Genomic DNA, 26,427 nt, shown 5'->3' on the forward strand with positions numbered 1-26,427 from the left:
TTATGTGTAGAAATAACTATTTTTGAATTTTATATAAAAAACAAATTAATTTTGAATATTAGAGGAAAGACTTGGTCAATAAAGATTTTGTTGTAAGACGTAGAATGAGTCAATGACATATTGTTTTGATGTCCTTTTCATGTCAAATTGTCACTTGCGACCATAGGTTACAGCCGACATCACATTCCACACAATCCAAATTCCACACGTTTTTTCTCTTACCATCTTTTCTCCTTTTTCCTTCTCATCTCAAAACTAAATATTTTCATTAATTACTTTTAAAAAACATATATAAATATCAAGTGCATGAACATGTTTAATTAATTTTAAAAAATATATATTTTCATTTATTTTTATTTTTTCTATTTTATCTCATCATTTCTATTTGGTGAGTTTGTAATAATAAAAGGTGTTAAAATTTATATTTTGTTTAACTTTTGTAGGTTGTGTTGCACATTTTATTGTTGTCCTCTTCTTCAATTGTCATATTGAAAATTTGAATTTACTATGAAAAAAAAAATGCACACGAAGTTTCGAACCTTAAATACGTTAAACACATGAAACTAAAACATAACACACTTTGAATTTCTGTCTGTATTTCTCTGTGTTTTTCTGTTTCTAGTTTTTGGTAAATCTCTCAATTTTTTTGACTAACTCTTTTTAATGTGATAAATTAGTATAACGATTGAATAATTTATTTAAAACTTATTGGTTAAAATGAAGTAACTCAAATGTAAAACTTATTATCTTGTTAATGGAAAAATTAAATGATGGAATATTTAAACTAAAATAAAATATATATTGTAAACATTCAACAAAAGGAAAATAAAATGTCCAATTAAAAATACTCATTAATTGACTTTATTAAATTTATATGAATAAAATTATTACAAAAAAGTTGGACCATATAAAGTTCAATGCCTTAATAATATCTAATTCAAATGTAGGGTTGTGTTAACTTAATGATGTTAATAACCTTTTTTTTTATTTTTTTTTATTTTTTTTTATTTATTATTATTATTATTATTATTATTATTATTATTATGGTGTGAGCATGACGGCAATGGAAACAATGTGTGTGAAGGTTGACGAAGGCATTGTAAATGATGATAATATTGGTACACCTTTTATAACCATTCGGTTAGGTTGCATGACCCGCTTTTGTAGTTATCCTTCCCTTTATATATCTCTCCCCTTTTCTGTACTCAGTGAATCAATCAATCAATAATATTTCCTTTTTCTCTGGCTTATCTTGTCTCTCTCTCTTCTCCTTTAAGCCTTCTTCTCTCTACCGTGCTGTGAATCTATGAAATGATAATATTTTTCCTGCAAAAGGACTATTAATGGATGCTGACACTGTTATCAGTCATTATACTTGTTTTCCACTTGGCCACGTGCTTCCCAACATCACCAAATAGGGTACATCGCTCTATTTTCTATTTCTCTGCATTTATATAATTACTTTGTAAAAAAATAATTAAGTTAAAAGGTTTAAGAAAAAATGAAAAAAAAATATTATAGTATTTTAATTTCAAACTTATTAAATCACCGTACCTTCAAAATATTATCTTAAATTTTAAATTTAATCTATCTGCCATGATTTTATCATAAAAACAATAAATAAATATTTAAACTGCACTTAATTTTGACTTCTAAATATTATAAAATTATTAGGTGTAATAAAAATATAAGTTTTTAATTGAAGTCTAAGAAAAATATTCATTATTTACAATAAAAAAACTTAAGAGAATGCTTCGTTGTCAATTCCGTAAACACTTATGTTTTGTTCTAATTATATTTTATCTCTAAATTAAATTATAAAATATTCAATTTTGTATTTTGTGAAAGTTATATAAAATATATTTTTTAAATAAATGATAAATTATGTATTTCTTTATGTGATATACGAAATTTTAACATTTACCATAATAAAACTTTCGCAGTTTAATGAAAAATGATGTTTTATAAGATTTGGTAGACTAAATATTTTATAATTTAACTTAAGAATAAAATACAATATTTTTAATAGTTTAAAGAAAAATATCATATTTAAACTTTATAATAAAATGTGAGTTATGCAATTAAAAAAAGTATATGGTTAGTTAAAAGTTAACACGGATTATTGTGTGCTGTCAAACAAATTAGTGTAATTAAAAATGTTTTAGCAAATGTGTTTTAGAATAAAGAGTTTGTCCCTTCAATTTAGGATCATGTCCATTACCGTTGGGTGGAGACTAAGATCCACTAGAGATGTTTTTTAATTTATGTCGTGTTTGAATTCGAAATTTTAAATAATTTAATTTTATTCAAACCCTAAGAAGTTATGGTATTAAAATGTAATGTTTAGGTAGTTTATATATATATATATATATATATATATATATATATATATATATATATATATATATATATATATATATATATATATATATATTTAGGATAACGATACTTGACAATATTTATTTGACAATATTTTAACATTATCTAAGTGTCATTCTGTAATTGGTTCAAAATTATTTTACGATCAGTAATAATAATTATAAAAACTAAAATGGACCAATAACATAATGACACGTTGATGTTAAAATATTGTAAAAAAATGTTGTCAAAGCATCATTATTCTTATATTTAATATGATTTATGAGTATTTTAAAATTATACTTGAAAGGTATCTTATAACAGTAGATTGAATTATTGATAGATGGGAGATAAGAGACACTTCACTTAAAGTAAAGGTAGCAACTTTTTTTAGTGGCAACCTTTTGTAAAGTTTTCTAGAGTCAACACTTATTCAATAAAGATCTTTCACATTTTTATAATTTGTATTATTATTGTATGTTATAATTAGTACATAAATAATGTTTTTTTTTTCTACGTTTAAAATGATTTTAATCCTTTGTTTTATTTTAATAATTGTTAACCTTAACTGTTTCTTTTTCCTTTAAAAGCATTTATTATTTAATTATAGTATTTTCTAACTCCATTAGTAAAAATAAATAAATTCATTTAGTTGTTTTCGTTTTCAATTTAATCACATTCAATTTAACATAAAATAATATTAACTTTCACGTCTCAATTACATCGAGACTCCTAAGTTTATCTATTATTTGACATCATATAAAATATTATTAAAAAAATAAAGATAAAATAATACAAAAATATGTAATATTACACCAAATCATAATAAAAAATTTCACAAAACATAAATAAATTATATATAAAAAATATTAAAAATAAATAAACGATAGATAAATATCATATTACTTATATTACTTTTAAACACTAAAATAACTAACTTATTAATATAATAATTTTTCTCACGAAAAATATGTTAAACCTTAAAATGTATATTATAAATAAAAGAGAAACACATATATAGTTTTCTTCTAAAATTTAAATTATCACTTTTTTATGTGCAAAATCTATATAAACCAAAACAGAGGCTTACTTACTAACCAATGTTTAATTAATAATAATAGTAATATTTTGTTTTGGTTTTAATATTTTGCTAAAATTACTTTTAAAATGATCGTTCTAATATATTTTTTTTTAAATTACAAAAATTAATAATTATTTTTAAACTTGTAATTCAATAAATTAAATTCAATTACGACAATCCGAAATAGATTGGATTTAAAAAAAAAAATACAAAAAGTCTCAAGTCAATTTAACTTGGTTTTTTAATTGAACCATATGATAAAATATTTAAAGTCCAACTTGTGAGCATCCATAGTCACTAAATTAGGTGGCAACAAATAAATTAAAACTATTTAAAAAAAACCTAAATTAAAAGAAGATAAAAACAATCGTATGGTCTAATTCCGCCCAATTTTCTTTCCTAGCATTACAGTAAGTCTACTGAATTCTTTTTGTTGTTTTAACTAATTTAAATAATTATTTTAAATTTAGTTTCATACTCGTATGAATTAACAAATATTTTTGCTTTGATTTGGTCAAACCCTATCTAATTCAGTTTTCAATTATCTTTAATTATAAAACAGATATAAATTTTGGAATACTATCTTCTATGCAAGAAATTCAATCCAAACCTAAAAAGAGAGAGAGAAAGTTACTTAATCTCTATGTTTCAGGATAATGTTCTGATTTTAAAATTTTCAAAGCATCGCTTTTAATTATCGATTATTCGATCTTTATGACCTAATTATTTTTAGGTTTAATTAATAATTTAATTTTATGATTATTTTGATTTATATATATATATATATATATGTATATATATTTATATTTATTCAATTAAGTTTAAATATTTTTTAATATAATTAATTTGGATTTTCTGTTAAATTGGTGTTATAAGTGTTTAGAATAGGTTGTTAGAATATGAAAAGTATAACATGACAAATGGTTAAAGTAGAAAAATTTTAAGATAAAAGATAATTTAAATTTTAATATGTAAAACTTTTTAAGTTGGCATTAATGTGGAAATGGTTGAATTAATTATAGAAAATGAAAAAGTTATAGAAACAAAAAGTAAATTATATGATTTGTTTGGATTATAAAATTAAAATTCATTGGGTATCTGAAGGTCTATTTTTGTTATTGTTTGTCTTAGAATTTGGGTGTAGTTACACAAAAATATTATTTGTAAAAGTATTTCAATACAAAATTAATAAAGATCTACTAGTTAATCGAGTTAATGCATAATAAATGTAATTATATATATATAAATAAATTTTGAAATAAATTTCAGATTACTCATGATCTAATCATAATTCAATGGATATTAATCATGTTTTGAATATAATGAAAAATATAAATGAGTTTTTTTGGATTAATATACACATAAAATTATCTATTTATATTTATAATAAAAAAATATAAATTAAATTTAAAATATAAATAAAAAATAATAACAAGAAAAAAAATATATCTAATAATCATCGTGTGATATTCTTGAATATATGATCGATCCGTCGAAAATGAATCAAAGGGTCACACGATACATTATTAAATTTTAAAAATAAATTATTAATTATTTTTTTAAAAATGATTTTACAACAATACTGTGAATTGAAAAACATCAATAAATTAATAATGAAAATATTTGTGCATCAGAGATAGACATGATAGATACGATGATAGTTAAAACAGAAAGGGAATCTTGTTCACGAGGAACGTCACATTAATATTTAAAAAGAAATGAAAATTTAATATGCGTCAAATTAAGTTATAAAATTGAATATAAGAAAGAGTGTGTTTGAATTGAACACAATTAAATAAACGAAAGAAACATTGTTATCAAAATCCAATAAACAAAATGCCCCTATCGTCAATTTCACACTTTTTCTGCATAAAACTACGGAATTTGGACCCATCTTTCTGTTCTCATGCGATGCCTTCTTGTTCTCCCTTTGAAAATTCTTCGTGTGAAGACATTGCAACAACTGCAACTTGTTCCTACTGTTCTCTATAACATTTTTTCTTCTTCTTATTATTCTTAATATTAAAACTATAAAAATTTTGTTGACTATGCTGAGATTTCCAAATAATGGCCTTCTGGATTTTTTAATATCACTTGAAAGATTTATTTAGAGAAAATATCAGCTCAATTATTTGTGAATAAACTTATATAACATGTTATTTCTAAAAACAAACTTTAAAGTATACCATCGTCTATCGAGAGGAGGTTCGGTAGTATGGTGTTCTACTTTTCTTTTTTACTTAATAAAACTCAGATTTACACTTGAAATTTTAACACCGTCTTATTTTAAAATTTTAAAAAATAAATATTAAGGTTTTCTTTAATTATATATGTTTTTCTTTCTAAATTATTACAACTTTTATAAACAAAATTTGAGTGATGTTTTCAAATTAAATTATAAAATATTTAATCTTTGAATTTTATAACAAGTAAAACATCTTTTTAACAAAATTATATGTTGTTTTTATCTATTCCAATAAATATACTAACGAATACGACTAATCACACTCATTAAATCTTTTCATTTTAAAATAGTTTAAATCTATAAACAACATTCAAATATTATAATTTATCTTGATAATTTAATGTTATGATTATTATTAACTATTATATAATTATATACTAGTTACATGTGAAAGGGATTTTTATGTGATAAATCAAATACATGGAGATATTTGATGGAAAGAATATTTTATTTTATTTTACTTTTACAAAAAAAAAAAATTATAATTTAATTTAGAAATAAAATATAATTTAAAGGAAAACATGTTTATTCCTTAAAAAAATGACACCTGTAATTCAAAACTTTGATAGAGACAGTTTTTCCATGTAAAATGGGATAGCAAATTAAAAATTACAAATGTACTTTTACATAATTAAAGTGTTTGCATTATCATCAATGAGTGAAAACAATGAAATATGCGAAAGAAACTTGGATAATAAAATTTGTAAGATAGTAGAATATGAAAAAAAGAAGTCTTCCATGTCATCATTTATCAGTGGATGGCGATTTCAGGGGTCTTATATTTTTCATGTTTCCAGCAGAAATCAGAAAAGAAAAATCAACTCAGAAAAAAAGGCCATGCAATTCCACGAAACTTCTAACAACAAATTGACAATCATTTTCTTTTTTTCAACTCCTTGATTTGTTGCTGTAATGTATTGTATTATCCAATGAAATCTTCTTACAAAGCCAACCTCCATAACCACACACCATGTTCACTTCCCATAACTACCATTAAAACAGTCCAACTTTTTTCAGAAGAAACTCACACACTCTCTTTCTCTCTCTCAAATCTTCATTAATATCTTCGGTGAGTTAGAAACAAACCAAGACTTGTGGCCGTTGGGGGCACCATTAATGCACTATCCATTTTCTTCGCACCCATTTAATGTTTTGTTGCAAAAGCTTCATCTTTGTTCCGAATCCATCACCCCTTTTGGTCATGTAAAACACACCACAACATTATACAAACATACAACCTTAAACATGCCAAAGCCTTGTTTCATGCACTTTCCTGCGAGGGAATAAAAAAGCAGAGACATTTTTCCCGATTGAAACATTGATGGATCCGTTTCGTGGGTTGTGTCGGAGTTCAGAAGAGACGGCGGAACAGAATCGTGTGCAGGTAAACAAAAGTGAAAAAGTAAATAGAATTATGGGTTGTGTGTAAAATTTGCTGAATTGAACTAAACTGGTGCATGCATGATGCAGATGAAGTCGAGTTCAGTTTAACACTCGGCGCATGGATCAACGGGTACAGGTTAAGTAGCGGTCTCAAATTCAAGTCCTGGTATGCCACTGTGTTTCGACCCAGAAGGAGAACTTTTGCAGTGATAGTGGTTCTACTCGAGTGGAGCAGAATTTTTGCTGTAGAGGATATTTGTGAAATAAAGAAGTGAAGTTGAGTTTGTGAGAGTGAGTTTTAGGATTCATGGGAATGGGGGAAATTGCAGTGAGTGTGGTTTCAATGTTGTTGTTGATGGTTGGGTTAACAATGGGAATGCGTTTGAGTTCGACAACGGAATGGAACGCGTTAAGGGAGCTTCGATCGTCGTTGGGGATTAGGGCAAAGTATTGGCCCATAAAAGCAGAACCGTGCGGGAACTGGACCGGAGTTCATTGCCGGAATGGTCGAGTTGTGGGTATAAACGTGTCCGGTTTGAGGAGAACCCGGTGGGGTCGCCTTAACCCAAGTTTTGAAGTGGGTTCTCTTGTGAATTTGACACTGTTGGAATCGTTTAATGCTTCTGGGTTCGTGCTTAATGGGTCTATTCCTGAGTGGTTGGGTGAGAGCATGAAGGTGTTGGATGTACTTGACCTTAGGCTTTGTTCTATTATGGGTTCGATTCCTAATTCAATTGGAGAGTTGAGTAGGTTGAAGGTTTTGGTGCTTTCAGGGAATTTTCTCACTGGTAAAATGCCTACAACGTTTGAGAATCTCACAAGACTGACTGTTCTTGATCTCTCTAATAACTCTCTTTCAGGGTATATGCCTGCTTCTGTGACTCAACTTGGGAATCTCACAAGGCTTGATCTTTCTAACAACTACTTGAGTGGGTCTGTTCCACTCAAACTGGGTGCCCTTTCTAGTTTGCAAAATTTGAACCTTTCTGGGAATTCTTTCACTGGGTCGGTTCCCTCTCAACTCGGTAACCTTTCTGAGTTGGTTGAGGTTGATCTTAGCAAAAATTTTCTGTCGGGTTCATTTTTTGGTGATTTATCTTTTTCACGGCTCTCGGCCCTCGAGGTTCTCATTCTCAGCGAGAATTTGTTTGATGGTGCTCTGCCTCATAATTTTAGCTCAACGCCCAGGTTGACCTTTCTTGATGTGTCTTGTAACAATCTCACTGGGACACTGCCGAATTTCACAAGTTGGAATGGTAGCTCTGCTGGTGTTGTGTTCAATCTGTCAAATAATATGTTCTATGGACTTCTGAACACTTCACTGTACGAGTTTAAAACTATTGATTTGTCAAGTAATTATTTGGAAGGTGAGGTGCAAGGTGGTGGTAATGTTATTCTAGACAGAAATTGCCTACAGATGACTCCAAACCAGAGGAATTTGGACGAGTGTAGAGCTTTTTATGCTGCAAGAAACTTACCCTTTTCATTCCCAGAATCTAAGTCCAGCAGAAGGGTGGTATTCATACTGGTAGGAATATTTGGTGGGCTTGGCTTTATTGCGGTGCTGACATTGGTCCTTGTGCTGGTTCTAAAACAATGTCACAATCATAGAAGCTCGGAAGTTCAAAGGGGGACCAAAGAAGAGGGACCTGTTCAGGAAGGGGAAAGCCCTATACCTCCTAAGGATGCTGATTTTGTGCCTGGCGTGGGAGAAGCATTTAGTTCTCAGCAAATTATTCGTCTAACTGACAATTTTGCTGAAGCAAATGTCATAAAGAATGGCCATTCCGGGGTCCTCTTCTTAGGAGTCTTGGAAGGTGGAGCAACTGTGGTTGTCAAAAGGATAGATTTGAATTTATTTAAGAGAGAATCATATGTCGTGGAATTGAGACTATTAAGTAAGGTTTCACATGCAAGATTGGTCCCAATCCTGGGCCACTGCTTGGACAATGAGAATGAGAAATGTATAGTTTACAAATACATGCCACATAGAGATTTGGCTACTTCTTTGCACAGAGCCAATGAGCCAGATGGTAAATTACAGTCCCTGGATTGGATCACGAGATTGAAAATTGCAATAGGAGCTGCTGAAGGCCTAGCCTACCTACATGAGTGCAGCCCTCCCCTTGTCCACAGGTAATACCAAATGCAGTATAGATTGTTACGGTTCTCTCAATATGATCACGCCACAAAAATTGAATTTGTCTGCAAAATTTGATTGAATTTATGTTGTCAAAATAAGACATGCTGGATTCTCATTTCTTTAGCATGATGCCTTTTCTATGTTAGAATGATTGCTAGAAATGTCTTTTATCTCTATGTAGTTATATTTTACATTACAATCTTGTTGTATTAAATTGTTATCATTGTCACAGTTAACAATGTGTGAAGTTAGGAGGTGTGAAATAACTTTTGTAGTTCTGCAAATTACTAAAATTACACTCTTGATTTTTGAAGGGATGTCCAAGCTAGCAGTATACTTCTTGATGATAAATTTGAAGTGCGACTTGGAAGTTTGAGCCAGGTTACCGCCCAAGGAGATGTTCAACAGGGAGTCATCTCAAGGGTTTTCAACAAGCCACCGTAAGTTTTTGAATTAATAAAGCATAACTGTTTTGCAATGAATGAATGAAAATCAAAGAGATATTGTTAGAGCAGAAGTGAATCAATTCCTATGGATAAAAAAATCAAAGAGATGCTGTGATGATTTATAAACATACTGAAGCTTTTAATGGTTGCAACATAATGGCCAGACAAATGATTTGATCGTATCTATGATTAGTATATTTGTTGCTTTGTCTTAGACATTTGACCTATTTAATTTAATTTTGCATATGTTCCTAAGTCACTGAAAATTGATGTGTAAAAAGGATCGCATTCTATTGCTAAGAGTGTTTCTTGTAATCAAGGCACACAGCACAAGCAAGCTTACAGAGTTATCACTGCATGCTGATTTTGTTTATATTCTCTTGTTTATTTTTGTATCCAGAAAAGGTTGTAACAAACTGTTTATTTTCTTGTGATTTTGCAGATCTACTAGTGAAGGCGATCCTGGTGAGTAGAATTGGTTTAGCAATGTCTATTTAGTTTTTTATCAGATTGTTGATCCATTCATATTAAGCCAGAAACTTTGTCATTTTTTGAAATAACTGTAAAAAGTACATTATTTCAACAATTGACGGAACACAAACTGTTGAAAGATAATCACAAAATCACATTTTTAGATTCATAAAATCAGTTTTTATGATCAAAATAACTCCTTACAAATTTGAGCGATTGTTTCAAACATGTGGCTGGAATTGTAAACAACTTTTTATCATCAAAACAACTCAAATCTTGAAAAAAAAGACTTTTTTTTGTGTGTACAGAGTAACATATTGGCTTTAAGATTCATGGCCCTTTTGTTGTTTAAAACTGTAACAAGAGAAATCCTAAACATTTTTCCTTTCATGGTGTGCAAATGAACAGGTAAATCATCAGTGACATGCACCTACGACGTGTACTGTTTCGGGAAGATTTTACTGGAACTCATTACAGGTAACATTGAAGTGAGCAAGTCAGATGATGGCACTACAAAAGAGTGGTTAGAGAAAACCTTGCCTTACATCACTCTGTACGATAAAGAACGTGTGACTAAGATTATTGACCCACAATTGATAGTGGATGAGGACCTATTGGAAGAGGTATGGGCTATGGCAATTGTGGCTCATGCATGCTTGAATCCAAAGCCTTCCAAACGTCCTCCAATGAGACATGTCCTGAAAGCATTGGAGAATCCATTGAAGATTGTGAGAGAAGATAATAGCAGCTCAGCGAGGTTGAGATCAAACTCTTCTAGGAAATCTTGGAGCACTGCTTTCTTTGGTAGCTGGAGACACAGTTCATCAGACAGTGTTGTTGCCACAACACATGCAAACAAAGAGAGTAGCAGTGACACTAAAAAATCAAGAGTAGGCTCTCAAAGTAGTGGAAATGATCACTCATCTTCCAACAAAAGGTCATCCAATGAAATTTTCCCTGAACCATTGGAAGTGCAAGATGTGGAGGCTGGAGAGGCAGGATAAGCACTTGTGAAAGATTTGGTTTTTCTTTAGTCTGTGAGGTCTTTGGTTGGTGGTGCCATAGCAGTTGCCTCTTAGTAGCAGGTGAAACTCAGTACCTAGCCAGCATCCATTATGGTCTATTTTGAAGCAATGGAAAACCTTAATACTGCCAGTGATGATAGCCTTTTGTTTTCTGAAGCTCAGATTAAGAGGTCTCATTGAAATGTCTGCTATATGAGAGCTCAAAAAAACTGATTTTTTTTACTCATTCAAACAGCCCTTCTTTAGGTCAAGAATTGTGTGACAAAATGTAAGATAACGAGAGGGTTTTCATTCATTACGAGGAAGTGGAAGTGGGAAAATGGTTGTGTTACTCGTGCAGTCCATTGGTAGTTTGTATTTAGCACTGTAAATCTTATTGAGTTCTGTGGCATAAGCCCTAATCTTGAAGTGTTGAAAGTGTGACATGATTGGTGTCCAAAATCTATATATTCACACAAAAAATCATCATATCTCACTCAAAATTCATAATTGAACTTCATAATATACAAAACACCACATCCTAGTAACTCCTCCTTAGCTACAAAACAGTAACAAAAATGAGCTTTTTCGAGGGAGTCACGTTTTTCTGTTCTTGAAGGCAGTGGCAGTTTACCAGAGGGAGTCACCGATTCCTGATTGGGCTTCGAAACAAAACAAAATGGGCTAAAGTTTTGGGTTATAAAATAAGTCCCATTTCCAATCCATTAAAAGCTCTAGAGTTGTCACGAACGAGAATGTTGGTTTTGGAGGTAATGACTTCTTCTTCTCCCTCACAGTAGGCTCATATGATCTTATGGCTTGATACACGATTTTTACTGGCTACCATCTCATGTTGAGTTTCTTACTAATGCATCCATCTCCTTTGTTATAGTTTGAATTCAACATTCTTTTCTCATGGCTTAAGAATTTTTATGACATCAATGATAGTATTCACTAAGGTCTCACATTGACTGATATGAAAAAGGAATAAGTAGAAAACGACTATAAAATGAAGAGTTAATTAAGAAGAAATATAAATAAATCTTTTTGGTGTATGCATCCATCTCTTCTTCCAGTTTGAGTTCAATATTTAGTTCTCAGGGTTTTTTTAACCATAGTATGAATTTTGTATGACATCAATGATAATATTCACTAAAGTTTCATATTGAATAATATAAAAAAGAAAAAGTAGAAACAACTATAAAATAAAGAGTTGATTTATATATGTGGAGACTATATAAATAAGGTGCAACGGTGTTTGTAGGATTAGATAAAGAGTTGATTCATCATGAATAATACAAACAAATTTTTAGAATTCTTAATTCACATATTCAATACCATTGCACCTAATTCTTTTTTTTTTTTTTTCAAATTAGTTTTAAACAAAAAAGAAAAAAATTAACAAATATGTGAGAAACCACATATTTACTTTTCAGAATATAAATCCATGTGAGACAAATACAATGATCAATAAAAGTAACAAACCATTTCTCTCCAAAACTAAATTTTAAAACTGTTAAACATCAGAGTAACATTTTTATTCTGAATTATACAATTCATAACATAAATTTACATTTTAAATTATATAATTTGTAATATAAATTTAAAATATAATCTGTAATGCAAATTACATTTTTTATAGTATAATTTGTAATATTAATTTACATTATAGATTGTAGAATCTTGTAATGTAATGCATGTGAAAACAAAAAATGAACTGTGTGAAATTGCAGGAAAAGAATGAAAGAGAACATATTCTATGCAATTATGTGTGAAATTACACTCATACTCTATAGAATGAAGGGGCAACGATAAGAAGAAGATGGGTTGGAGGTGGAGGTGAAAGAAAAAGATGGGATGGAGATGGAGGAAAGTATGTAATTGGGCTGGTGGAGGAAGAACAATTTTGTTTTTTCTACTTATGGAGGTGCATGAAGAAAATATGGGGTGCAAGAATAAATTCCCATAATTGATACACATTCTGAGCCTCATAGCAAAACATTCACCATCCTATATAATCTTATCAGTTTAAGATAATGCAAACCCCTCACTAAAAACATTTAATGTTGTCTAAAAAATGATTACTCATAAATAATAATATATTAGTATATGGAACAATTACTGCATAAGTTTGGACAAAAAATTCCTATAAAACACTCTAAAATGACACACATGTATATTTTTACATTCTTTCTTGATTCATCTTTCATTATGATAATTCATAATTAATCTCCACAACACAATTCACATTTAAAGGGATAAAAGATTTTGCTGACGAAAGATTCGGTCTAAATTTCAAGTAAGAACAAAACATTTTGTTTTGTTTTGAGAAATAATAACAATGACAATAATTATAATTGTTTGTAATAATAATGTTTAAGCACATTGGTTATTACCGTTGTTGATTAAGCGCTGACTACGTATAATCTACTCTGTGTCTCTGCATCAAACCTCATACGGATCGAAGTTCCGAGGAACATGTCTTCTGCCTAACCATGATGCCTCAACCACTGACGCAACTTCGAACCCCTTTTGTGTCTTAAACTTCTCGTTTTCTATAATAACCATTTCCACGCTTCCGCTTTGTCAAAGTTTTTACTTTCCCATTCGTCACTCTGAAACAGACATCATTTCTTCCACCTAAACCTGTTCGTTTCAGTTCTCAGATTTGAGCAATTGTTGTCGATTTCCGCTGTTTCACTCTTTACATTTTCATTTGTTGAACCGGTAGACTTAGATCAGATTCGTTTTAGAAGGAGGGTGGTGGTAGTTCGAAGAGCTTACATCGATCATTGAATTGCAAAAATTTCGTTTTTTGGATTGAAGTATGGCCATAGCTCGGTTGGTTCGGCAAGCGAAACGCCCACATGGATTGTGGGTGAAGATGGCAGCTGTGACTGTAATGGGTCTCTGTTTCATCTTTGTGTGGGGAGTGTTTTCTTCTTCTTCTTCCTCTGTCACTTCCCAAAGGGAGAGTTTTGAGGACATTGCGGAACCCGTGTCTTCTTCTTCTCACAAGCCGCAAAAGTTGAGAGATGAATCTAAAAAGGGTGGTGAGAGTGAGAAAAAGAGTAAGGGTAACGGTAATGGGTCTTCTCACTCTTCTGCCACGCGTCCTCACTCTGAACAACACAAGGGAAAGGACAGCAAGAAAGAGAAGAAACACGTGCAGCATAAGGAGGACAAGGAGAGAGAGAATCATCAAGGGTCAGAGGAGCCTCAACCCCAACATGGCCAGGAAGAGAAAGAGAAAGAGAACGAGAACGTGAAAGAGGAGGTGGAGGGTGAAGAAGAGAAAGTGGATCATGAGAGTGATGTGGATGTGGATGCTGATGGTGGCAGTGATTTGACTGAATCCGTGGATAAGGATGATTCCGAGGTGGTGGAAGATGCGGAGGAGTTGAGAAAAAAAAGCAAGGTAAAAGTGAAAGGACCCTTGTTTGATCCAAATGCTAGCTATAGCTGGAAATTGTGTAGTTCTAGAAGCAAGCATAATTACATTCCCTGCATTGATATTGAAGTTGGTGGTGGTAAAGTAACAAGCTACCGGCACACAGAGAGGAGTTGTCCTAGGACACCCCTTATGTGTCTGGTTCCTCTTCCTCATGAAGGGTATGGATCTCCACTGCCTTGGCCTGAGAGCAAATTGAAGGTACATGAAAAACGCATAAAATCCTATTTTGGATTACTTATTAGTTTTTTGAGCATTTGAATTGAGATAATTCTTTGGTTTTTGAGATACAAGATATCCGTAATTAGTTTATATTTATGTGTGTTTATGCAGAAATTAGATAGGGTAGCTTATGGAAAAGTTACAAATAGATTTTAATTCGTACTAAAAGATTACTTTTTTTTGTTTGTCTTGTTTGTATTTCTTCAGAAATTTATTCAAATTGGGACACAAGCTTAAATATCGGTGTCTTATGTTCTTGTTTCTCATGGTAACATCTTGTGTCAGTGCAGATATTGTACAAGAATGTTGCACACCCGAAACTAGCTGCTTACATAAAGAGACATAATTGGTTGATGGAGTCTGAAGAGTATCTTACATTTCCCCAAAACCAATCTGAGTTCAAGGGAGGGATCCATCACTACCTTGAGTCCATTGAAGAGGTAAGTTTTCTCCTAGGTTGTGCTATGTTTGGTACCTCTTAAGCATGATTGTGGACAAACAGAATTGATACATCGATGAAAACTATAAGAAGTCGAACTTCTGGAGTTTTATTTATCTAACATGACAATCTCAGAACTACCTTACTGACGTTAGAGATTAACTTGTTTGTAATTTGGTGACTTCAATTTTTTTTTCATTATACGTGGAATTCTTTGTTTGGGGCAACAGTGAATTAAGGGAAATTACAAGTTATGGTAGGTGTCTCCTTTTAACACTACCAAATTCATATGGTGTGTACTTCATGTAGTTAGATAATTTTTAGATCTAGATACCGACTAGTTCAGTAAGCTTGACACTTATTTTCCAATTGTTATGCCTTGAAAATATGATGGAGGCAACCTCTTATTACAAAGGTTTATGAGAGAAGAAGTAAGGGAAATGGGAATAAGGCTATTTGATGTTAGTTACAAGTAGTTAAGAGTTAGTTAACATGTCAGTAAGTTAAGAGTAAAAGAGGTTTGTATTGAAAAAGACATGGGGAGAGAAGGAAGGGTGTGGGAAATATATTGCTGGGGAACCAAACCTATTCTTTTCTGTAATACCTTTCATATTTGAAATACACATTTTTCATTCTCTTTTGGAAAATTAATCTTAGTTTCTTACCCAGTTTCCATAAAAATCATTGTGTATTATTTTATCACATAAAAATTTCAGCATTTTAATTTTGCATCATAGAAATATGTCTATTATTATGGCAACCCTGTGCTGCCACTGTCTCACTATTGCTTTACTTCCTATGCGGTTTAAACCTCTTCTCAAGTGCAATGCTGCTCATGTTCTGTACAAGTGTGTAACTATACAATCTCAACCAACTCTCATGAGTCATGATCTCGTGCTTTGAAATTCTTTTATGTAAAACACGGCAATATAGAAAATACTTTCATCTATTGTCAATGTCAAGAACAATGGTTAATGATAGCTTATTTCTGTTTCTGAAACAAAACTTATTTTATTTATGTTGAAGAGTCCACATCAACTAGAGATAAGACCAAAGTATTGTATATAAATGAGAGCAAACCTCACACATTTAAATTCCACTTTCTTAAAATTTGTTAGGCCTATTGTGTTACCTGTCCCGAACTCAAAATGTCCAACTCTTGGCATAACGGGGTGTGTTAAGGTCAAATTATAGTATATAAGTGAGTACAAATCTCACTTTACAAACTGATTTGAGTTTAGTTAGAGATACATTCCACTTCTTTATGAATTTGATAAGACATTTTTTTGACATTCCATATGTTTTAATACTCTTCCTCAATGTAAAGCTTACTTAGCTTTAAGCTTGTTAATAAACCCTTTAAATAAATAAGGGAAACTACCTACATTGAGATTGCATAATGAAAGAGTTATGTTATGCCAATCGGCAAGAAGGCTGAACTAAATATCCTAACAATAGATATAATAAGATGAAAATGTACATATGACACTGAAATTTCTAGGATTGTATTGTTTTAGTTTGTTGAACAAGTTATTGAATATTTTTTTGGGCTTTCTTTGTCATGTCCATTTTCAGCGCTTGGTTTTATTTGAACAACTATATATCTCTTTGTATATTCTTTTATTGCATTGTGATGGTAATATTGATATTTGTTTATACTAGCTTACAAGTTTCAACTAAACAAAATAAAATTGTTACTTTTTATTTGTGTCATGTTGGAAACATTTTGATACTCATTCTGAACTTTATAGATGGTACCAGACATTGAATGGGGTAAAAACATTCGTGTTGTCCTGGACATTGGATGTACAGATTCGAGCTTTGCAGCTGCTCTCCTTGATAAGGATGTTTTAACATTATCACTCGGATTGAAGAATGATCTAGTGGACTTGGCTCAGGTGGCGCTTGAACGGGGTTTTCCAGCAGTGATTAGTCCTTTCAATAGAAGGAGACTTCCTTTTCCAAGTCAAGTTTTTGATGCTATACATTGTGCAGGTTGCAGCATACCTTGGCATTCCAATGGTTTGTGTTCCTGTCTTCAGTTTCTTGTTTTTGGAAATAGTTTCTCCAACTTACATTTATTTGTTGGAAGAACAGGTTGAAATTTCCCACTTTTTTTTTCAGGTGGAAAACTTCTATTGGAGATGAATAGGATTCTAAGACCTGGTGGATACTTTATTATGTCAACCAAACATGACAGCATTGAAGAAGAAGAAGGTTTGGTCTCATGCTTGATTCATAAGTGCCTTCACAGATGACATAAAGACTCAGTTTCTTATCATTAATTACTATTATCATGTATTCTTGTTTTAACAAAACTGTAGCAGGATATTAATTAATTTATTAATGCATTAAAAAATGATCCATTCCTTATTATGGCTCATTGGTTTGGTCATGATAAACCATGATCAAAATGGTAACAATGAAATACACATTTCGATCGTATATATAATATAAAATATAGGTAAAATTTTGAATTATCATAAAATGATATATCATATGTTCCCTATGATATAAAGTTTGCAGTGTATTCCATATCGATTATACTTACTGTTGGAGATCAGATGCACTAGCCTTTCATCAGAAAATATTTAAAGACATTATCTGGCAATGCTTTGTGTATATATTAACGTTGCCTGTCTTTTTACATGACAAAAATCATGTCATAAAAGTGACAAACATATCTTTTCTCTTCCAGCCATGACAACATTGACTGCATCTATTTGTTGGAATGTTCTGGCTCACAAAAGTGATGATGTTGGAGAAGTTGGAGTTAAAATATATCAGAAGCCGGAAGGAAACGACATATACGAACTGAGGAGGAAGAAGATTCCACCACTTTGCAAAGAAAATGAAAATCCTGATGCAGTTTGGTATCCTACTGTAAATATTATTTTGCTAAATTGATCTTCTTGTAGCAGTATATCATTGCTTTCTACACTATGTTCCCAGTTACAATTTGTTTTTGTTGAATGTAAACGGGTATTTATCTTCAGCATGCCAACCTGATTTTTCGGTGCTAGTTTATATTAGCAGAGTTTCCTTGATCTGGTAATGACATAAAATTACACATTAGTATGATGGTGGTGCTACCTGTGATTAGAATTGGTTGTGACTTTGTTTGGTTATGTACTATATTTATAGTTAAAACTTGGAATTGATCATTTGAGCTTCCAAACAAAGCTAGGAAAAACAGATTATGATTGAATATTATTTTTAGACTTTACATGCTTGGGATACTTCCAAAACCAAACTCATCATTTGTGTGTTTGTGAATCTTTGTGTACTGCATTTAGTTGCTTGAGTTTAATCAGGTTATCTCATTCATTAATTGGTAAATTTTCAATATTCTTTGAATAGGTATGTTCCCATGAAGACATGTTTGCACCCTATTCCGTCTGGAATTGAACAACATGGGGCAGAGTGGCCTGAGGAATGGCCCAAGAGGCTTGAAACCTATCCTGATTGGGTGAACAACAAAGAGAAAGTGGTTGCAGACACCAATCACTGGAATGCTGTTGTTAATAAGTCATATATCAGTGGATTAGGCATTAACTGGACAAGTATTCGGAATGTAATGGACATGAAATCCATCTATGGAGGGTATGCCAGGAAACCAGTTTGAAATTTGTACTCAATTTGAAAGTCCTTGTAGATATCATAGATAGGTTCCTTGCATCAATGAGTGAGCTGCATTATTCTCTGATACATACTTAATGCATGTCTAATTTTTGTTCATTGCATGATTTCCTATATGTATTCACAATTCTCCCTTGTAAATTCAGATTGGCTGTAGCTCTCTCTCAACAAAAGGTCTGGGTGATGAATGTAGTGCCTGTCCATGCACCTGATACACTTCCCATCATTTTTGAACGTGGGCTTGTTGGTATGTACCATGATTGGTGTGAGTCATTTGGCACTTATCCAAGAACATATGACCTTCTGCATGCTGATCATTTGTTCTCACGGCTCAAAAACAGGTATTATTGGACAAAGTCTTAACATTGTTCTATGCATGCTTTTCTCTAGATGTTATTTCTTGACATGAGATGGTCCTGTTCTTCTGGACTATAGTAAAATTAGAAGGTTCAAGTATGCTTTTAATTCATATAAACTGAAGGACTTTTGATTCTGGTTCATGTTAGCTTTTTCTTGGTTGATTTTTATCCTTTTAGAAATATCATCCACTGATATGATACTATTGAGTGCAAAATCTTATAAGATGTCAAATGATGAGATAACCTCCATTTAAGACTTTTTAAATATATAAACAATAAATGCCATTAATGTGACCTTAAACGGTTAGGTCTTTAGGTTCAGAATTGGATTTTAAGCCCAACTCAACCCTATAAAATTAGCTTGTAAACTTGTCTTATCTTTAGAATAGACTTTGAATGGTTTTGATACCATCTTAAGAAGTAAATGCTCAATTCCATAAAACTGACTTGTAAGGTGAAGTTTGAACCCACTAATATATTGTAAACTTGTTTTATTTCTAGTCGACGGGAGATCTCCAGCAGTTTGTAGTGAAATTAGAATTACATGTGACAATTTGTGTGTTGACTACATGCTTAAGATCAGTTTCATGTTCTTGAAACAATTGTTTTGCAGGTGCAAGCAGCCTGTGTCCATTGTTGTTGAGATGGACCGTATAACAAGGCCAGGAGGTTGGACAATCATACGTGACAAAGTTGAAATTCTAAATCCATTGGAAGAAATATTGAAAAGCATGCAGTGGGAGATTAGGATGACTTTTGCTCAGGAGAAGGAGGGTATCTTGTGTGCACAGAAAACTTTGTGGAGGCCTTAAGTCCCTCTTGTATGCAATTTTCTTCTTCTGTAACACATCTACCATAACCACAAGTGCTGATATGATCTGTATTATTACCATCATCTTCCTTCAACCTGAAATGATATGTATGAAGGAGATTTTACAGGTATCTTTCATATAACAAATCCATTTTTTTTAACCATTGAGCATACACAAGGGAATATATTCCATAACCAAAATAGCATGAGGAGGATTCAAACCATAAATCACTAAACCAGACTGCTACTACTTCTGTCAATTGATATTGATTCATCTCATAAATACATTATTGATCAGTAATGTATTTTAAGAAGGCATAAGTTATTCTTACAGGTTTAAATATATATATTTTTTAAAATGCTTCGATGTTCCATTGTAAAAATTTAATTCATTTTTAACATTGTTATAATTAAGTTCTTATGATAATTTTGCCTTTACTTGTAAGTTAAACCCTCTACGTAACTTTTTTTTTCCTTTTAATTGTGGAAGTTTAAGGTGAATTCGAAATATAAAGTTATTTGAATGGTTCAATTTTTAGAATTTTGTGAAACAAATAAGGAAGTGAGATTTGGATTTAAAAAAAAAAAAGTGGAAAATTCGAATTGATGATTTTGACTGTTTATATAATTTAAATTTGTCGAAAATTTGTTTGTAATAACTTTAAAAAATATTAAATTGGTCATTAATCATAGTAGCGAAACTAAAAAGTGTAGTTAAGTTTGCAATTAATTATAATTAAATGTTTTATACTGTTTTAAAACAATGACATATATATATATATACACACACGTTTAATAAATTATTACAAGAGATATAAAGATATAATTGTTACAATTATTATGGTATTATAAAAAATTAGGCTAAAATAGTTATAAATAGTAAGTTTTATTGAAAAAAAAATTGAGTGAAGCAAAATGTACTAAAATAATTTCTTTTTATTACATAAAATGTTTTATACTAAACTTGCATAATGATAACAAAAGAACCGGGCCTGGATTTCTAAAGCCCAGCCCATAAACCTTTTCGGTGTCGCTGGTTCTTCCGTTGGTATTCGCCGCTGCAAACAGCTCCCGAAACAGATCGCTGAACTAAACAGTGTTCAAAGATCCTTCGTTTCGCTCCATTTTTCAATAACAAGGCGTAGTTAGATTCCATTACTACACATTTTCTCTCACAAATCTTCATTTTCTACTGCAACAATGTCGATATCAAATTCGCTATCCTCAGTTCCCGCGCGTCTCACACTCCTCGCTCTCTTCTCCGCCACCACCTTCTACTGTCTCTACAAATCTCGTCGTTTAAGATACCTCAAACTATCCTTAAACCCTAACCCTAAACCTAAACCTAAGATCATATTCCTCTCAGAAACCGGAACCAGCAAAACCCTCGCTCTCCGCCTCCAACGTCTCCTCGCCTCTAACGGCGTCGCATTCGACGTCGTCGATTCGCGGCACTACGAGCCCGAGGATCTTCCCAAGGAGACGCTTCTCATCCTCATCGCCTCCACGTGGCAGGACGGCGCACCACCAGCTGCCTCCCGCTTCTTCGCCACGTGGCTCGCCGAAGCCGCCGCCGATTTTCGCGCCGGCTCACTTCTCCTCTCGAGCTGCCGTGTAGCCGTCTTTGGCGTCGGGAGCCGAGCCTACGGTGAATCCTTCAACGCCGTCGCGAAGGGCCTCGCGACGCACCTGAGGGCGCTAGGCTCCAAGGAGGTGGTTCCGCTTTGTGAGGGGGATGTTGATGGTGGTGACCTGGACAAGGTTTTCGATCGGTGGTGTGAGAAGGTGCTGGCCGTTTTGAAAGGAGGTGGTGTTGCGGAATGCGATGATGGTGATGGTGGTGGTGCTCTGGAATGTGGCGTTTATTCGAGTTCCGAAGAGGAGTCTGATGTGGAGAGTGAGATTGTTGATCTTGAGGACATTGCTGGTAAAGCTCCTTCACGGCGGAAGACATTGGCTAGTGGTGAAGAGAGTAATGGGAAATTGAGTGGCAGAAAGGAAATGGTGACTCCTGTGATTCGAGCAAATTTAGTGAAGCAGGTATACAGTCTGAATAATATCATAATGTCGCATTGCGTGTTTTGTGCTGCTTAGTGAGTGCTGGTTTGGTTTTCTATCTGAACTTTGGTAGATGAGACGTAGGTCTAAGTTCTATTTTTGAAATGGCTTTATTCGAGGTTTTATCCATTTGCAGGGGTATAAAATCATTGGGTCGCATAGTGGTGTCAAGATTTGTAGATGGACAAAGGCGCAGCTTCGTGGTCGAGGTGGTTGCTATAAACACTCGTTTTATGGAATCGAGAGTCACAGGTAATAGCAAGTTGACATGCTATTCATTTCATGTTATATGTCTAGGTATGTTTCATGTCATAACATTATATTTTAGCTGGAACTCTGGGTGCTTGATTTCTTTATCTTATTCATTCTCGCTGAATTTAAAGATGGAGTTTATTAGTTGTGTTGGTATGAAATTTTCTGCACCGTTGGATGGTCTAAATTAAATTTCACAAACAAGAAAGGCAGTGAATGGATCCGGAAAAGGAAAGAAAGAGGGTGTACTTTGGGCTGCAATATAATAGTTTGGCTTTTGAAAAGTGGGGTGGACTTGTAATTACGGTTGCACATCATCTGAAATTTGACCATACAGTGGTTGGCTTTATCCTGGCCATGGGTTTTGTCGAGTTTTCTTGTGCTTGTCCAAAAAGTTGATTTGTCATTTGTTTTACATATTGCTGAGCATATTTCAGCTGCCTAATTCACTACGTCAATTTTTTTGAGTTGACACAGATGCATGGAGGCAACCCCTAGCTTGGCATGTGCAAATAAATGTGTTTTCTGCTGGAGGCATCACACAAATCCAGTAGGGAAAAGTTGGCAATGGGAGATGGATGATCCGAGAGAGATTGTAAATTCTGCAATAGACCTCCACACAAATATGGTTAAACAAATGAAAGGAGTTCCTGGTAAACTTATGTACCTATGCTGCAATAATTTTGAATTATAAGGATATTTGTCAGATTAGTGGACCTACATGGGGGATTGGTCAATAATGAAGCAGATAAAGTAGCCCTTGATCATATGCTGTGGACTATCATTCAATATGCTCTAATTGAAAGCGTTGGGTACACTAAAGATATGTTATAGTGAAGAACTTTAGATGGAAAGAGGGGGGTAGTGGTAAAGGTTTCATTTCAAGTAAATATTCTCCTGTTTGAGAACTTTTAAATGAGAGATTATTATGTAACCTTTCAATCCCTTGGAAAGACTCTCTCGCAATTCAAAAATGAAAAATTTATCTGTCCCTCCTTTTTCATCCAATCCCTCCATTTAAGCCCTGCCCTCATTCAAAACCTAAATATGATGTCTTTGTAAAAAACTTCTAATTTTGATGATTTATTCAGTGGTTGTATTCTTATATGAACACTGTATTCAATCTAGGTAGCATACCATCTCGAAATGCCTGTGCATTTGTATGGTGACAAAGCCCACCTTGTTGTATTAATTCCCATACTTATGCTTTGTAATTATAAATCAATCAAAAGAAAAAGAAAACTGGAGCACAGATACCGTGCTATGTGTCCATTGTGACTGATATTGTGGATATTAGCTTCAGAGCAACTCCACTTTTCTGAACATCACCGTGTTCATTAAAATGCCTCATTTAACTCTTTGTCTAGGAGTCACCTTGGAGCGATTAAATGAAGGTCTCTCACCTCGTCATTGTGCATTATCTCTTGTTGGTGAACCTATAATGTATCCAGAGATAAATGCACTTGTGGATGAGCTGCACAAAAGGAGGATTTCCACTTTTCTAGTTACAAATGCACAATTTCCTGAGAAAATTAAATCGCTGAAACCTATTACCCAGGTATTGCATGATTTAGAGATATTAATTTAAACTCGTGGTGGTTTTGCTAATGCTAGTCAAACCTAATATTCTTGTTCCGCCTTGCAGTTATATGTCAGTGTAGATGCTGCAACAAAGGACTCTTTGAAGGCAATTGATAGACCACTATTTGGCGATTTCTGGGAGAGATTCATTGTAAGTATTTCCCCGTTCTCTGAGTGAAAATATGTCCTTAGTAGAATCATAGAGTGTTAACAAGTGTATTAATAAGGTGCAGAGATATTCCTTCTAAGTCGCTCCAAAGAGTAGCATAACAGAATTACAGAGATGTTTTAATTTTTATTTTCCAAGAGCTTTTTCTTAGGATCCTTAGCCCACCATGATCGCCAATTTTGAAGCATGGATGTAGTAATGGATCCAAAAAAAGAATTGTTTGTGTTAGTAATCTGCAAGTAGCCAATCATCATACTGTCAAAATTGGACAGAGAATCATATTCTTTAGTAGAATATCACAGACAAGTTAATCAATATACTGGCAAAAGTCTGGTGAATGTTTCTTGCATGGAAAATGAACGAGTGTCTTGAAGTAGACTTAATAATAAGTTAAGGGTATAAAAGGAATTCAGCAATTAATACATCTGAAAATGAGTCTATGGTTCTTTTGGGGATAATCACAGACAAGTTAATCACTGGCAAAAGTCTGACGAATGTATCTACTTGGAACGTGAGTTTTGAAGTGGACTTTATATTAAATTAAGGGTATAAAAGGAATTTAGCAATTAATACATCTGAAAATGAGTCTATTATGGTTCTTATAATTAAAGCAAGAAGTACACCGCTGATTTGTTTCTTATAGATAGGACTAGAGGAGTGTTTATTTTGTCAGAACCCCTCTTTGTTCATTATAAAGAGTGGAATACTAGTTGTAATAGACACTATTTAATTACAGAAAAAAACATAACTAATTCAGTTTATTTTTCTTTTTATGTTGGATTTAATCTTACCACGTGGTGTATACTTTACCCGCATGATCAGTTTATCTATGTTTGTTCATAACATAACTACCTGCCAGGATTCCTTGACTGCTTTAAGGGAAAAACATCAGCGAACAGTATACCGCCTGACCCTAGTGAAAGGTTGGAATACTGAAGATGTTGATGCTTATTCTAAGCTCTTTAGTATAGGAGATCCTGACTTTGTTGAAATCAAGGGAGTTACGTATTGTGGCTCGTAAGTCACTGCATTTTCTCCCTTTATCACTCTAGTACTCCAACTTGGTTTAGTCTGAGACCCTCTTTTAAATGACAACGCACTCTTCACAGGTCCACTACATCAAAACTCACAATGGAAAATGTCCCTTGGCATGCTGATGTGAAAGCTTTTTCAGAGGCCCTAGCTTTGAAAAGTCAAGGAGAGTATGAAGTTGCATGTGAGCATGCTCACTCGTGCTGTGTCCTCTTAGCAAAAACCAACAAGTTCAAAATCGATGGCCGGTGGTATACATGGATAGACTATGAAAAATTTCATGATCTGGTAGGTGTCCGAGTCCTACTGTTCTTTTGAACAAATCTGGATTATTTGTTTATGAAATTTACCCTCAATTTGTTTTCAGGTGGCATCTGGAAAAACTTTTGACAGCAGAGATTACATGACTGCCACACCATCCTGGGCCATCTATGGATCGGAGGAAGGTGGATTTGATCCAGGGCAATCGAGATTTAGAAAAGAGAGACATCACAAGTCGAGCCACAATCAATCTGGTTAGACATTTAAGAGCTTTTGGCCACTGACATTCATTTTCCCGTTGATCTTTCTTCTTCAGTGTATAACTCATTAGGTTATACAACATACTTCAATAGGATAGTTTTTAATACATGGCTTCATACATAGGCTAGTACCATTTCAGTGTATTTAAGCCTTTAAGCCCCCAAGTTTTCCCAATTGCAAGTTGAAAGAATATTATATTTTTCGTAATTACCTCAAATTTTTGATGTCAATGTTGTAGTCGCAGAAGCAACTCGTTTTTGAGATTGAGATCTGTAGAATATGTTTGAAGTTTTGCTGTACAAAGCATTGCTTAGTGTTGCTCTGTTGTAATATTTTGGCAAACTCTTTTAAGTTATATAGCCTTTCAGGAGAGGAAGATTAGGTGGAAATATTATAATGCAATGCAAACATGTAGACTGTGCAAATCTCGAAGTAATATTATAATGCAATGCAAACATGTAGATTGTGCAAATCTCGAGCGTCGGATTGTAGTATAAGTTTTTGAATTATTATTGTACTGTTAATGTAGTCCCATTATTGTCGAATAACCAACGATGTTAGTTATTGACTATAATATTTTCTTCTACCCAAATACTCACAATTTCGCTATTTTATAAAAAATTGAACTTCTTTGGTCCTTGAAAGATTCTATTGATCATTTGTCTCTTAATCATATTTCTATCTACAAATGATGAGAATGGAAATTCAAATTAATGATATTATTAAAAAAGCTCAAGCTATGTCAACTTCCTACGAACACG

The 26,427-nt window shown here is 32.8% G+C and overlaps 3 protein-coding genes across 3 annotated transcripts; all 3 read left to right on the forward strand.

Annotated features, from left to right (window-relative positions):
* The first annotated feature begins 6,495 nt into the window (after positions 1-6,495).
* LOC124843815 (putative LRR receptor-like serine/threonine-protein kinase At2g16250) lies at positions 6,496-11,577 on the forward strand. Its single transcript, XM_047320640.2, has 5 exons — positions 6,496-7,068; positions 7,155-9,203; positions 9,525-9,650; positions 10,099-10,121; positions 10,536-11,577. Exons 2-5 carry the CDS (start codon positions 7,375-7,377, stop codon positions 11,129-11,131), a joined length of 2,574 nt encoding a protein of 857 aa, XP_047176596.1. The 5' UTR covers positions 6,496-7,068; positions 7,155-7,374; the 3' UTR covers positions 11,132-11,577.
* A 1,935-nt stretch (positions 11,578-13,512) lies between these two features.
* On the forward strand, positions 13,513-20,213 carry LOC124843803 (S-adenosyl-L-methionine-dependent methyltransferases superfamily protein). Its single transcript, XM_047320628.2, has 8 exons — positions 13,513-14,783; positions 15,095-15,244; positions 16,995-17,265; positions 17,368-17,460; positions 17,942-18,116; positions 18,604-18,846; positions 19,029-19,223; positions 19,855-20,213. Exons 1-8 carry the CDS (start codon positions 13,959-13,961, stop codon positions 20,051-20,053), a joined length of 2,151 nt encoding a protein of 716 aa, XP_047176584.2. The 5' UTR covers positions 13,513-13,958; the 3' UTR covers positions 20,054-20,213.
* Positions 20,214-21,064: 851 nt separating this feature from the next.
* On the forward strand, positions 21,065-26,138 carry LOC124843795 (flavodoxin family protein / radical SAM domain-containing protein). The gene is made up of 8 exons (XM_047320621.2): positions 21,065-22,092; positions 22,247-22,362; positions 22,840-23,015; positions 23,730-23,920; positions 24,008-24,094; positions 24,972-25,129; positions 25,222-25,432; positions 25,512-26,138. Exons 1-8 carry the CDS (start codon positions 21,253-21,255, stop codon positions 25,662-25,664), a joined length of 1,932 nt encoding a protein of 643 aa, XP_047176577.1. The 5' UTR covers positions 21,065-21,252; the 3' UTR covers positions 25,665-26,138.
* Positions 26,139-26,427: the final 289 nt, after the last annotated feature.

The sequence above is a fragment of the Vigna umbellata genome, chromosome 1 (genome assembly GCF_029865625.1).
Source record: "Vigna umbellata cultivar VRB3 chromosome 1, Vumbellata_1.0, whole genome shotgun sequence".
Classification (NCBI taxonomy): domain Eukaryota; kingdom Viridiplantae; phylum Streptophyta; class Magnoliopsida; order Fabales; family Fabaceae; genus Vigna; species Vigna umbellata.